We start from the raw sequence: 15608 nt of genomic DNA, 5'->3' as shown, positions 1-15608 counted from the left end.
TGCTGTCCGGAGAGGGCTGCCCGCCGAACACACTGATTTATTCCTATTTATCACTGGCAAGAAATTGCTTCTGTGCAAGGCTTTTGCGTTGTTGAAGTAATCTAGGTGCTCTCGCTGACTTTTTGCATAGGAAATAAAACATATGTTTGAGACAATTCCTGCTGCTGGAAACCGCTGAGCTTTATCCCCAAACCCAAATTAACTATGTCTCTTCCACTCATTTCAGTGGGAAAGTCCCCAAAACATAATTAAATGCCTGTTTTAAGGTGAATGATGTTGATTCAAAACCTGCAGTCTGATTTACTCTTAAAAAATCTCTGGATCTTCACTAATGTACAAGGTATGCTCTAAGTGGAAAAGCACACAAAGCTGAATTCTTCATTACCTCCAGAAAGCTCAATTAACATAAACTAGTGCCTGATGTACTTGAAGTCCATGTTACTTTTGTTTTCAGAAGCAAAAAGGGAAAGAGATGGAGAAATGGAGAAGGTGCAGGAACAATGACCTGTGTACAGTCACCGTGTACCTTGATCAAAACAAGAAGTCATATCATAAAGTAAATAACACAGCATTAGTAAGAGCATCTTGAAGGAGGTTTTGCAGCTGGAGGCACCTAGCACAACCTAACTGCACTTTGTGAGCAGATGAAAGCGTTGGTCTTTACAACCCTACAGTACATTTTATCCTGTTATTTTCCATGATGAATCTGAAAATATTCAAGCACTAGGAAAAATCACAGGATTACATAATCAAAGAATGGTGCGGGTCAGAAGGGACCTCTAGAGATCATCTGCTGCTAAAGCAGGATCATCTAGAGCAAGTTGCACAGGATCATAGCCAGGTCTCTCTGAAGAGAAGACGACTTCACAACCTCTCTGTGCAGCCTGTGCCAGTGCTCTATCACCCTCACAGGAAAGAATTAATTCCTCATGTTTAGGTGGAACTTTCTGTGTTCTAGTTTGTGCCTGCTGCCCCTTGTCCTGAGGCTGTATCACCTTTGGAAGGAGGGGAAGGCTTCTTGAGGTATGTTCAAGGAAGTTGTTAGATAATGTAGGAATAAAATTAGGGAGGCAAAGGCCCACTTGGAATTAAAGCTGGCCACCTCGGTCAAAGACAATAAAAAGCATTTTTGCAAATATATTAACAATAAGAAGAAGGGCAAGAAAAACCCCCACTCCTTATTGGACCTGGAGGGGAACATGGTGACTGAAGACGAGGAAAAGGCTGAGGTCCTGAACACATTCTTTCCCTCAATTTTTAACAGCAAGGCAGGAGTTCAGGAGGAGTGGCCTCCTGAGCTGGGTGACGGGGTTGAAGAGCAGTGTAGTGCCCCGGTAATCCATGAGGAATTAGTTCGGGACCTGCTGAGCCACTTGGACACTCACAAGTCCATGGGACCGGATGGGATCCATCCTAGGGTGCTGAGAGAGCTGGCAGATGAGCTGGCCAAGCCACTCTCCATCATTTTCCTCCAGTCCTGGCTCACTGGAGAGGTCCCAGATGACTGGAAACTGGCCAATGTGGTCCCCATCCACAAGAAGGGTCGGATGGAGGAACCTGGAAACTCCAGGCCAGTCAGCCTGACCTCAGTGCCAGGGAAAGTGATGGAGCAGATTATCCTGGCGGCAATCAGTGCGCACCTGAAGGATGGCCAAGGGCTCAGGTCCAGCCAACATGGATTTAGGAAGGGCAGGTCCTGCCTCTCCAACCTGACCTCCTCCTATGATCAGGTGACCCATCGGGTGGACGTGGGGAGGCCTGTGGATGTGGTCTACCTGGACTTCAGCAAGGCCTTTGACACCGTCCCCCACAGTAAACTGCTGGCTAAGCTGTCAGCTCGTGGCTTGGACCGCAACACTCTGTGCTGGCTTAGGAACTGGCTGGAGGGCCGAGCCCAGAGAGTGGTGGTGAATGGTGCCACATCCAGCTGGCAGCCAGTCACCAGTGGCGTCCCCCAGGGATCAGTGCTGGGCCCCGTCCTCTTCAACATCTTCATTGATGATCTGGATGAGGGGATTGAGTCAGTCATCAGCAAGTTTGCAGATGACACCAAGTTAGGAGCACATGTTAGTCAGTTAGAGGGTAGAAAGGCTCTGCAGAGGGACCTCAACCGACTGGACAGATGGGCAGAATCCAATGGGATGGCATTTAACAAGTCCAAGTGCCAAGTGCTGCACTTTGGTCACAGCAATCCCATGCAGAGCTACAGGCTGGGGTCAGAGTGGCTGGAGAGCTCCCAAACAGAGAGGGACCTGGGGGTGCTGATCGACAGCCACCTGAACATGAGCCAGCAGTGTGCCCAGGTGGCCAAGAAGGCCAATGGCATCCTGGCCTGTATTAGGAATAGTGTGGCCAGCAGGAGCAGGGAGGTCATTGTGCCCCTGTACTCTGCATTGGTTAGGCCACACCCTGAGTCCTGTGTCCAGTTCTGGGCCCCTCAGTTTAAGAAGGACATCGAAACACTTGAACGTGTCCAGAGAAGGGCAACAAGGCTGGTGAGAGGCCTTGAACACAAGCCCTATGAGGAGAGGCTGAGGGAGCTGGGATTGTTTAGCCTGGGGAAGGGGAGGCTCAGGGGTGACCTCATTGCCCTCTACAACTACCTGAAGGGTGGTTGTAGCCAGGAAGGGGTTGGTCTCTTCTCCCAGGCAACCAGCACCAGAACAAGGGGACACAGTCTCAAGCTGCGCTAGGGGAGGTTTAGACTCGAGGTGAGGAGAAAGTTCTTCACCGAGCGAGTTGTTCATCATTGGAATGGGCTGCCCAGGGAGGTGGTGGAGTCACCGTCCCTGGAGGCGTTCAAGAGGGGAGTGGACGTGGCACTTGGTGCTATGGTCTAGTCATGGGGTCTGTGTTGATAGGTTGGAATTGATGATCCTTGAGGTCTCTTCCAACCTTAGTTATACTGTGATACTGTGATACTGTCACTGGGCACTACTGAAAAGAATGGCCCCATCCTATTGACACCTACCCTTCAGATATTTTTTAAGCACTGATACTGCAAGCAAGCTATATCTACAAAATCATATGGTATTTACCATCTTTTTAATAAGATCATTTAGTAAGATGGTATTTACCACCTTTTGTAAATCTTTCTTGATGAAGGATTACTTCTTAGTAACTACATGTCTTCTAGACTTGTCCCTCAGCTATCTCGGTCAAAAGATTAAAGGTCAATTCTGGAGAAGGGCTGTGAGAAAATTTCTGTTTCTATGGTAGAATCATAAAGTCTTTGACCAGCTCAGTTTCTTCCTCCTAGCTTAGAGATTCCTAAAACAATAAATAATTATTTTTTTTTAAATCTGCTAAATGAATATACATAGATGGAGATGAGTCAAAATCAGAGAATTACTAACAGGTTACTGAGGAGTTGGACTTGATGACCTTTAAAGGTTCCTTCCAACCCAAAACATTCTATGATTCTATGATAATCTATTCAGCTCTTGGGTTTTTAATTTCATTCCTATTCACATAGGGCCAGCAAACATACCACCTTTGGTGGCAGAAAAAAATTAACTATAGCTTCATTTTTCTATACAAAATATAACTTGCCAATGCCAACAAATGCCAACAATTATCATCAGAGTCATGTTTGTATACTATTATATATGAGGTCTAATAGTAAACGTAAGAACATGTAGGTTTTCCATTTATTCACAGCACAGATGGCAGCAGCATGAGTTTTCACCACCTAGCCCAACATTTGCAGTCACAATCTTGTGCAAAATCTAGGGCAGTTAAAATAAAAAACAACCACCACCAAATATGACAGAGGTCCTTAAGAATGGCTCAAAGTCAGATGTTTAATAAGATTTTGCACCTTTTCAATTAAATTCTGTAGGAAAGCTGCTAATTTCTATTAAATTTCACATGGATAGTCAACAGTGATATCAAAGAATCAGAGAAGCACAGAATGGTGGGGGTTGGAAGGGACCTCTGGAGATCTAGTCCAACACTGCTGATAAAGCAGGGTCACCTAGAGCAGGTTGCTCAGGATCACATACAGGTGGGTTTGGAATCACTCCGGAGAATCACAGGAAAGAAACTTTTAGTCATGTTCATATGGAACCTCCTGTATTTCTGTTTGTGTGGTTGTACCTTGTCCTGTCACTGAGCACCACTGAAACAAGTCTAGCCCTTTAGCTGTTGATGAGCATTGAGAAGATCTGAGCATTGAGAAGATCTGCTCTCAGCCTTCTTTTCTCCAGCCTAAACAGCCACAATTCACTCAGTCTTTCCTCATAAGACAGATGTTCCAATCCCCTCATCATCTTTGTAGCCTCCACTGGCCTCTCTCCAGTAGTTCCCTGTCTCTTTTGAACTCGGGAGCCCAGAACTGTACCCACCACTCCAGATGTGGCCTCACTAGGGCAGAGTAGAGGGGAAGGAGAATGTCTCAACCTGCTGAACACACTCTTCTTAATGCACCCCAATATAACCAACAGAAGCACTCACCCCAGCACCCACCACACCCACTGGAAAACCTTCACACAGGAAATTGGTGCCATAATTTAGTAGTCATGAGGTCTTGGGTGACAGGTTGGACTTGATGATCTTTCAGGCCTTTTCCAACCTTATTGATTCTATGATTCTGTGATCAAGGCCAAACTTTAAAAAAATGTAAACAGTGAAGACTGCATCAGTATCGGATTGTACCAAAACTCTCTGACCCTGCCTGCTGTAAGAAATTCAAAGAAGAACCTCTACATCCATCTTAGCCTTAAAACTTGAAAGGCAATGTAGAATCATTTGCCATTAGCTGCAAAAGAATTATCAGTCTCTCATTCCACCACTCCATGAATTGTTTCACATTCCCAAAATCTACAAACAAGGTGATTCCATCAGAAAAGCAAATACTGAGTTAGAAGAACTCTCTGTCCCCATGATTTCATATCTGAAGGCCACATTTATTCTTTTCCTTACATCATACTGAGCATTTAGAGAGCACTGCTTCTCAGAATCACTGCTTTCCAGGGTACATCCTCCAGTTTTACAGATTTCTTGTTACACATTGACTTGTGATTGCCAAAGTTTATGTTATTAGAAATAATGAGGACTGCTTTATATACCTGACCTGCCCTCATAATGATTTAGAACTCCATCACAACATATGTATCAAGGTGTTTCAAGCAAGTGTATCAAGTTGTAATTTAATATTTACTTCAACATCCCAGATAGAGAAACGTTTACTAGGATATCATAGATTTCCTAAGACAATTTTAGACCATGCTGTAGAATTGAATAGAGAATGATATCCTTTCAAAGCAATCCAGTCTTGTGGTTCAAAACATGTTCAGGAAATTTCTCATTCTCCATAACAATAAGTTTTAAGAATAATTGTTGCAAAAATCCACTTTTTCTTCTCTAGTAAATTCCAAAGGCTTTCCTCCTTTACCACTGGCCACCTTTCCAGCTCTGTTGGTACCCAGCAGGAACTGCTTGCAAAGTACAAATGAGCAGGCTAGGTTTGGGGCAAGTAAATGGTTACAACTCTGCAAGTAAAATAGATCCAAAAGTTTGAGTTCCTTGCATGACTTAAAGTCTGGAGAACTGTAGAATCACAAAATATTGGGGGTTGGAAGGGATCTCCAGAGATCATTGAGTCCAGCCCCACTGACAAAGCAGAAGCATCTAGGGCAAACTGCACAGGAATGCAATCAGGTGGGTCATGAAAGTCTCCAGAGAAGGAGACTCCACAACCTCTCTGGGCAGCCTGATCCAGGGCTCCAGCACCCTCACAGTTCAAGAAGCTTCTCTTCCTGTTAAGGTGGAGCTGCCTGGATTCCAGTTGCTCTTTGTCCTATCACAGAATCATAGATTCATAGATCACAGATCATCTTCAGAATGTTGTTTAAACTCCTGAATAATCTTACAGGAATTGTTATGCACAAAAAGCCTATATTTAGGGGATTTTTCATAGTTTCATAGTTTCATTCAGGGTTGGAAGGGACCACAAGGATCATCTAGTTCCAACGCCCTTGCCATTGGCAGGGACACCCTACACTAGATCAGGCTGGCCAGAGCCTCATCCAGCCTGTTCTCAAACACCCCCAGGGACGGGGCCTCGACCACCTCCCTGGACAACCCATTCCAGGGTCTCACCACTCTCATGGTGAAGAACCTCCTCCTCACATCCAGCCTGAATTTCCCCACCTCCAGCTTCATTCCATTCCCCCTAGACCTATCACTACCTGAGATCCTGAGAAGTCCTTCCCCAGCCTTCCTGTAGGCCCCCTTCAGATACTGGAAGGCCACAATTAGGTCACCTCGGAGCCTTCTGCTCAGCAGACTGAACAGCCCCAACTCCTTCAGTCTGCCCTCATAGGAGAGGTGCTCCAGCCCTCTGATCATCCTTGTGGCCCTTCTCTGGACACGTTCCAGCACCTCCACATCCCTCTTGTAATAGGGGCTCCAGAACTGGACACAGTACTCCAGGTGGGGTCTCACCAGAGCTGAGTAGAGGGGGAGGATCACCTCCCTCGACCTGCTGGCCACACTTCTCCTGATGCAGCCCAGGATCTGATTGGCTTTGCGGGCTGCAAGTGCACATTGAGAGCTCATGTTGAGCTTTTTGTCCACCAGCACCCCCAAGTCTCTCTCCTCAGGGCTGCTTTCCAGCCAGTCACTGCCCAGCCTGTATTTGTGCCTGGGATTGCCTCGACCCAGATGCAGGACCCTGCACTTGCTCTTATTGAACTTCATGAGGTTGGCTTGTGCCCACCTCTCCAGCCTGTCCAGGTCCCTCTGGATGGCCTCCCTTCCCTCCAGCGTGTCTGCTGCACCACACAGCTTGGTGTCATCAGCAAACTTGCTGAGGGTGCACTCAATGCCACTGTCCATGTCACCCACAAAGATGTTGAACAAGACAGGTCCCAGGACTGATCCCTGAGGGACTCCGCTTGTCACTGGCCTCCCCTGGGACATGGACCCATTGACAGCCACTCTTTGGGTGCGGCCATCAAGCCAGTTCCTTATCCATCTAGTGGTCCACCCATCAAACCCATGTGTCACCAGTTTGGAGACCAGGATGTGGTGCGGGACAGTGTTGAAGGCTTTGCTCAGGTCCAGGTAAATGACATCAGTTGCTCGCCCCTCATCTATTAATTTTGTCACCTGCTCATAGAAGGCAACCAGGTTGGTCAGGCAGGACCTGCCCTTGGCAAAGCCATGCTGACTGTTCCCAATCACCTCTTCACTATTCTTTTGAGCGAGTAGTGACTCCAGGAGGATCTGCTCCATGATCTTTCCAGGCACAGAGGTGAGACTGACTGGCCTGTAGTTCCCTGGTTCCTCCTTCTTGCCCTTTTAGAAGATGGGGGCAATGTTTCCCCTTTTCCAGTCTGTGGGGACTTCACCAGATTGCCATGACTTTTGAAATATAATAGAGAGGGGTTTAGCAACCTCATCTGCCAGTTCTCTCAGTACCCGTGGGTGCATCCCGTCAGGTCCCATGGACTTGAACACTTTCAGGTTCTTCAGGTGATCACAAACCTGATCTGCACTTACAGTGGGCAGTTCTTCCTCCCCGTCCCTGGCATTGTCTTCCACAACATCAGGAGTGTGGCTAGAGGCCCTTGCAGTGAAGACTGAGGTAAAGAAGTTATTAAGTACCTTAGCCTTTTCCTCATCACTTGTGACCATGTCACCATTTTCCTTTCTGAGGGGGCCCACACCTTCCCTAGTCTTCTTCTTCCCATTAATATACCTGTAAAAGTTCTTAGTGTTCCCTTTAATCTCCCTGGCTAGATTCAATTCAAACTCTGCTTTGGCTTTCCTAACCAGGACTCTTGCTGCTCGGGCATCTTCCTTATATACCCCCTGTTCTACCTGTCCTTCTCTCCACTGCCTGTAGAGTTTCCTTTTAAGTAATAGTGTGTCCAGTAGCTCCTTGCCCATCCAGGCAGGCCTCCTAGCTTTCTTACCTGCTTTTCTCTTTGTTGGTACACAGAGCTGCTGGACACAGAGGAGGTGGTCCTTGAATACTGACCAGCTGTCCTGGGTCCCTCTTCCCTCCAGGGCTTTGTCCCACGACACTTTGGCTATCAGATCCTTGAAGCGATCAAAATCTGCACGCCTAAAGTCTAGGGTCGTAAGCTTGGAATACTTCCTCCTGATTGCCCTGAGGATATTAAATTCAACTGCTTCATGGTCACTGCAGCCAAGGCCGTCTCTGAGCCTCACATTGCTTACCAGCCCTTCCCTGTTGGTGAGAACAAGGTCCAGCATAGCACCTTTTCTTGTTGGTTCCTCTACCATTTGGAGGAGGAAGTTGTCTTCTATGCAGTCCAGGAACATCCTGGATTTCTGGTGCCTTGCTGTGTTGTCCCTCCAGCAGATATCCGGGTGGTTGAAATCACCCATGAGGACCAGGGCTTGTGACCTGGAAGCCGCTTCTATTTGCCTATGGAGGGCCTCATCTGCTTGGATCTGCTGGTCAGGTGGCCTGTAGGAGACCCCCACAGTAATATCTCCTTCCCCTGTCCTGCCTTTAATTTTAACCCATATGCTCTCAACTAGCTCATCATCCCTCCCCAGGTGGAGTTCCATTGATTCCAACTGGCTATTGACATAGAGGGCAACACCTCCTCCTCTCCTTCCCTGCCTATCCTTCCTAAAGAGTTTATACCCATCTATCCCTACATTCCAGTCATGGGATTCATCCCACCAAGTTTCAGTAACAGCCACTATGTCGTGGCATTCCAGCAGCACAGTGGCCCTTAACTCATCCTGTTTGTTGCCCAAGCTGCGCGCATTCACATAGAAGCACTTCAGCTGGGCTGGCCCTGTCCTCCTCTTGTGCCAAATCCCCTCGGTTTCCACAGAATGTCCTGGTGGATCATTCGTGGCTTGCCTCAGGGCAGCAAGTTGAGAGCCCTTACCAGCTCTCCTTCCTTTTAATGGAAGAAAATAAGGCTTTGAATTTTCTGTTTGTATAAATTTCACTTAAAAGAAGAAAAGAGGGGTGGAGCACTGGAACAGGCTACACAGAGAGGTTGTGGAGTCTTCTTCTCTGGAGACTTTCAGAACTTACCTGGATGAGATCTTGGGCAACCTGATATAGGTAAACTTGCTTTAGCAGGAGGATTAGACTTGGTGATCTCTGGTGGTCCCTTCCAACCCCTACCATTCTTTGATTCTGCCATAACTCAGAAAAATACTTCTAGTATACATCACCTGAGGCATGGGCATCTCCCAAAATGATCAGTGGCTTTAGCTGATTGTAGTGATTGAAAAATGGCAATAGCAGCATGAATTCTGAACCTCTGCGGGCTAACAGTGAAATTAAGAAATTTGGCATGCAGTAACACTATGGAGCTTAGAGCTTTTATGTGTCTTACCAAACACAGCCATCTGTGTTCCCTCTGGGAAAGGTTCTACCATTCTGTTTCCATTGACATGATGTTTATCTAGAATGGAAAGGAAAAAAAAGTCAAAATGTAATAAAATATATGCTTTGCATAAAAACAAGTGTTTTTTCTTACTCTTCTGCTTCAAGATGAAGTCTGATTTATGAAAGTCAGCCTGTGTAACTTGTACCTGTAAATTCACACTTTCTGTTTCACAAAAATATGGTCTGCAAGTCCCAGGATAAAATCTGGAGATGCATTTCAGTCTAATGGTGAGGCCACATCTGGAGTCCTGTGTTCAGTTCTGGGATCCCCAGTTCAAGAGAGACAAGGAACTGCTGGAGAGAGTCCAGAGGAGGCTACAAAGACACTGAGGGGACTGGAGCATGTCTCTGACAAGGGATAGGCTAAGAGACCTGGGGCTGTTTACCCTGGAGAAATCTGAAAGTCTTCTCAATAGCTAATAGTAATAGGATAGGGACAGACTGTTTTCAGTGGTGCCCAGTGACAGGACAGGGAGCAATGGGCACAAGATGGAACACAGAAATTTCCACATAAACATAAGGAAAAAAAGTATTTCCTGATGGGAAGTGGATCCAGAGGAGGGCCACAAAAATGATCATGGGATTGGAGCAACTGTGCTATGAGAACAGGCTGAGGGCGCTGGGGGTGTTCAGCCTGAAGAAAAGGAGGCTCATGGGAAACCCAATAGCAGCCTTCCAGTACCTGAAGGAGGCCTACAGAAAGGATGGAGAGAGACTGTTTATAAAGGTCTGCAGTGATAGGACAGGGGGCAATGGCTTCAAACTAGAGAAGGGCAGATTTAGATTGGATATCAGGAAGTTCTTCACTCTGAGGGTGGAGCAACACTGGAACAGGTTGCCCAGGGAGGTGGTTGAGGCCACTTCCCTGGAGATATTCAAGGTGAGGCTCAACGAGACCCTGGGCAGCCTGATCTAGTTGGGGATGTCCCTACTGACTTCAGAGAGGTTGGACTGGATGACCCTTGGAGGTTCCTTCTGGCCTGGACCATTCTATGACTCTATGATTCTATGAATATGACAGAGTACTGAAACAGGCTGCCCAGAGAGCTTGTGGAGTCTCCTCTGGAGAGATTCCAAATCTGCCTAGACCTGATCATGGCAACCTGTTCTGAGTGACCCTGCTTTAGCAGAGGGGTTGGACTAGTTGATCTCCAAATATCCCTTCCAACAATCCCCACCATTGCATGACTGTGTGATAAGATGGCCCAGCACCCTGTCCAAATGAATCTTAATGTCCAGTCTTGGGGACTCCACCACTTCCCTGAAGATATTATTTCAATGGCTGATTGTATTTTTTGAGATCAATTTTCCTCTTGTGTATAATCATAATCTCCCTAGCTGCAACTTTTACTCATTACTCCTCATCTTTTCCACATGACTCCTTGTAAAAAGAGAGTCTCCATCTTCTTTATAGCCATAAAATCACAGTTGTCCTCAGAGTTTGGAAACTTGGAGCCACAGTGCCTTCCAGCTCCCACTAGGTCTCCACGATGGTTCTTTTTCACACAGGCCTCTTCCTCTATGCGATGGACCATTTTCTTCTATTTTTCTTAGAAAACTTGAGGCATGACATAAAATTAGCAAAACCACATCTGCTTTTTCCATGGAAACTGAAAAGTTGGCCTGCTTGGGGTTTACTCTAGTTAAACAGCTCTACAACTACCTACTCCCAGATGAAAGAACTTTTTTTTTCAGCTGGGCTCTGGGAAATCTTCTGGTCTGTGGAAGCAGACAGTAGTGCTACAGCTATCGGAAGTGGCTTAAGACTAAGTTATACATCCTTGCACAAGCATGTGAGAGGACATAAGACAGAACATCTATACAAAGCATTTGCATAACAGCCAAAGGAAGACTGAGATTTTTGCTCTTCAGGAAGACAAAGCATACATGAAAGTGCAATATTCTGGCACTCTTGGTGCTCACAGGTACTATTTCTATGCAGTAAAGCAGTAGCAGCCTGGTGTTACTCCCATTGTGGCAGGATGGCTCCCAGAGGCTAGAAACTGCTCAGTTTCCAAACTAAAGAATACATTCTGCACATCCCACTCTATGTCTCTTTCATCCCAATGTGCTTTTCCCAGCATAAAGAATATTCTACTCCTAGTCATAATACAGGTTTATCAGTGTTGTATAATCTGGATTGTATATATGACCTGGAAGGGTTGTATTTATATGTATATATGACCCCTGGAAGAGTTGGAAGAGAGTTCTCCAGCCTCCAAATAAAAGAAAATATGCAGATCTACAACAGAATTTTCCCAGTCCTTTTTACTGGTATCCCAACACCATTTCCACCAGCAATGGTGGAAAGATATTCAATCACCTGAACTCAAAATGCAGGTTTCTGTTCACAAAATACATTCCAGGGAGAAAGCCAAGAGATTTTCTCAGTATGTGCATGATTTTACTTCCAGAATATGGTGAGGAATAAACCAGGTCAAATTAAGACCATGACATTGCCTCAGGAATTCTCTGTAAGCACTGTTTTTGATTAGCAGGGAGGCATAGCATAGTACTAACCCCAGCTGGCAACAAACATCTATCAACAGTCAATAAGAAGGGAAGATGAGGGCTACCTGCAGTTGGAGCAAGAGGTGCCATGAAGTCAACTGCTAGCATTCAGAAAGATTGAATGTCCTGTGACACACAAGTCAAGAAAGGGCCTTTAGGAAGGAAATTGTTGGGAGGTTCCACAGTGGGAGTGATATGACCAAAACCATAAAAGGTTTCAATCTCATTAGCTAGGGCCTGTATTACTAACATGATCTACAGCCATCTGAGATGAGTGAACAGCCAGAAAAATTATCAAACATCCTGCAAGATCAAACAAACCAACCCTGCCCTAGTCCTGAGAGCTGCCTTCATTTAAAGAGTGAAGACATACATGATGTATGCAGTAGTTATTTCAAATGGTGATGCCTTCAATATATTGAAATTAAAACTTAAACTTTTAGAGGTGAGATGGGCTTGAATTAAAGTAATATTTTCGGAGTTCTCAAGTTGTCTTCCAATGCCTCCAATAGTTTGGTTTCAAAGGTCTTAGCCAGACACAATAATTCATTTTCTTGTCAGTCATACTTTGTTTTATCATTTTTCCAGTATTCCCTGCCCCCTGCTTAGATCTACTAAACAGTAATAACCAAACCAAACCCCCAAACAAACACATTTCAAAGGACTTTCACAAAATATTCATTCAGTTTAGGAAGAAAGTAGAAACACACAAGTATAAAGAGCCTCTAAAAAAGTACAATAATCGTATTTTGGAGATTTCCACTGAACATTTTTAATTCTCAAAACACAAACTTTAAATATCACCTACAAATTGGACTGAGTAGTTCAGGAAAATCAGAAATACTTTGACCTCATGGAATTAAAAAAAAACCCAAAAGGTCTCTTCCTGTAACTTGCCAACAGAAAGAACAAATTACTTTTCCAAGCTCATTGTCATTCCAGACACAAAGGCTTACAGTAAGCAAGATAAAACCTGTTGTTACAAAGACATGGAAGGATTATCAGTGAGCACTGAACTGGCTATGAGAAGTTAATTTTGGCTTCCTTGTGGTGACAATTAAATGTTTCACTCCAAAACAGTCAATATTTGCAGTCTTAATCCTTCACAGGATCATAGAATTGTTTTGTCTGGGAGAGACCTCTGAGATGAAGTTCATTAACCTAGCACTGCCAGATTACCACTAAACCATGTCCCTCTGCATCACATATAGGAGAGGTCTATATGCATGGAATTCACAGTAATATAACAGTATTCAGACACTTGGAAAAGCAGAATTGGGAGGACATGGATGTCTTTATGTCATGTCCTTGATCTTCTTGATCCTCAGGGTTTCAACAGAAAGCCAGTTGGTAAAGAATATATTATTTCTTTCCTGGTTTACTGATATTCAAGTTGTCAGCATTTTCATGAATGTAACTTTGTAACCAAACAAAGGGAGACTTCACAAAATACTACAAGTTTCCCCACCCTGAACTGCAAAAGTTCTCTACCACTTGTCAAACTAAGCCTAAGAGAGATCTGCAATATGCTTTCCTCCCTGCTGAACAGAACTAGCTCAGCTACACATACCCTGGAGGTCTTGCCATACAATTTTCGTTTCAGGTGAAGTCTGCTTTAGACAGGTACAGTGCCTAGTCCAGGCCCAGCTTTCTTGGATTCTCTGGATTTAGATAGAAATAATACTTCACAGATGCTCTCTAGCTGTGAAAAAGCATAATATATGGACAGATAGTCAGAAGTTGCTACACAGATCCCCAGTCCTGGCCTGCATCAGGAATGGTGTGGCCAGCAGGAGCAGGGAAGTCATTGTGCCCCTGTACTCAGCACTGATTAGGTCACATCTTGAGTACTGTGCCCAGTTCTGGGCCCCTCAGTTTAAGAAGGACATTGAGACTCTTGAACGTGTCCAGAGAAGGGCAACGAGGCTGGGGAGAGGCCTCGAGCACGTGCCCTGTGAGGAGAGGCTGAGGGAGCTGGGGTTGCTTAGCCTGGAGAAGAGGAGGCTCAGGGGAGACCTTCTTGCTGTCTACAACTACCTGAAGGGAGGTTGTAGCCAGGAGGGGGCTGGTCTCTTCTCCCAGGCAACCAGCACCAGAACAAGAGGACACAGTCTCAAGCTGCACCAGGGGAAGTTTAGGCTTAAGGTGAGGAGAAAGTTCTTCACAGAGAGAGTTGTTGGCCATTGGAATGTGCTGCCCAGGGAGGTGGAGTCGCCACCATCCCTGTAGGTGTTCACGAGGGGACTGGACATGGCACTTGGTGCCATGGCTTAGTAGACATGAGGTTTTGGGTGACAGGTTGGACCTGATGATCTTTGAGGTCTTTTCCAACCTTACTGATTCTATGATTCTATGATTCAGTATTATTCAGCCTATTACTCAAGAGTTTCCAATATAGTCCTATAATTGCCTTTTGCTAAAGACCCACTAACTTCCAGTGAAGTTCTGTTCAGACATGGATTAGGCTGTCTCTGTGCTAGTAAACTATTAAAATAGGCAAGTCATATCTAGAAGCTATTTGACAGAGTGTTGATTAGCCTAGCTGAAATCATGTTAGATCCTATCCTGGCAATTCACTCACATGGACAATGAAGTTCCAGTGCCTGGACCTGTTCTCTGGCACATTTTAATTTATTTGTATGCACTTCGTTTATCTTCACAGTTCTGTGTATGTCATCAGGATTCAGAGTTTCATGTTCACCATAGAGTATCTCTCTAACAGCAAACTCTCTCAGGTGCTTAATTCCCTCATCTATGGTAGCCCAGGGTTTAGGATTCCATGGGAGATCATCTCGGGAAGGGTATCTCAGGGCAACTGCAAATAAAAGGCGTACCCACAGTTTAACCTTACCGAGAATCTTGGCTAGATGTCTATCTATTCCATTATCCTTCGAGAGGGATCCTAACTGAGCTGCTGACTTATCTCCAACTTTTAGAGCTGGAGCACCTGCATCATAACACCTACTAAGCCAAGCTAGAACTGGGTCCTTATCTGCCCTGGTATAATCTTTACGGACATTTCGTAATTCTTCACGGGGTAATGAACAGTCAGTAATGTCATCCTCTTGCTCCTCTCCCTCAACTTGTTGTCCTAATAATCCTGTTGCCATTTTCTCAAGGATCTCTTTAAGCTGAAAACCACCTTTGCCAGCTCCTTTCCTAGCTGCATCTCTATCCTGTTTTGCTCTCACTAGGTTAGCTAGATCTTTAAAACAAATCTTTTCTTCCTTCTCAGCAGGATCTTTCCTAGTAGAGGGCCCCTCACCAGGATCAGTCTCCTGCATTTTTCCTCCATTAGCTCCTGGATCAGCTTTGGTCTTTCCACTTCTAGTCTTTAGAACAGCCACCTTAACTGGAGCTGTGTTTGAATTTACAGCCACCTTAATAGAAGCTGACAGGTCCTGAGATAAATCAGCTGCTGGGGCAGTGGCTTCCGGTCCCACCGAGGGAGTGGGCGGAAATGACGTTGCTCTGTTAATGGCCGACGGAGAAGAAGGAGGAGGAGAAGGAGCATGCGCCATGTTGATACCAGCCGCCGCCCTTGGCAGCCTGCCAGAATCAGCAGCAAAGTCGTTCTGGGCTGCTTTACCAATTAAATTTTTAGCCCCCTTTTTAAATGACACAGATTATCCACACTCCTCATCACTAGATGTCTCTGGGACTGACCCAGAGCCACGGTGTTTTCTCTTTGATCTAGTTTTAATAA

At 45.4% G+C, this 15608-nt stretch overlaps 1 protein-coding gene across 1 annotated transcript in view; it reads right to left on the bottom strand.

The window, feature by feature from the left end:
• The window catches only part of MSRA (methionine sulfoxide reductase A), a 687752-nt gene that overhangs the window by 540898 nt on the left and 131246 nt on the right, over window positions 1-15608 (bottom strand). The window contains 1 exon segment of the mRNA XM_068143212.1: window positions 9339-9407. Coding sequence (XP_067999313.1) covers window positions 9339-9407 — 69 coding nt within the window.

The sequence above is a fragment of the Melanerpes formicivorus genome, unplaced genomic scaffold (assembly GCF_026170545.1).
Source record: "Melanerpes formicivorus ecotype bairdi unplaced genomic scaffold, bMelFor1.0.p_v2 SCAF_9, whole genome shotgun sequence".
NCBI classification, from domain to species: domain Eukaryota; kingdom Metazoa; phylum Chordata; class Aves; order Piciformes; family Picidae; genus Melanerpes; species Melanerpes formicivorus.
Note: the sequence above shows the minus strand (reverse complement) of the source record. Positions and strands in the feature narration are given on the sequence as shown.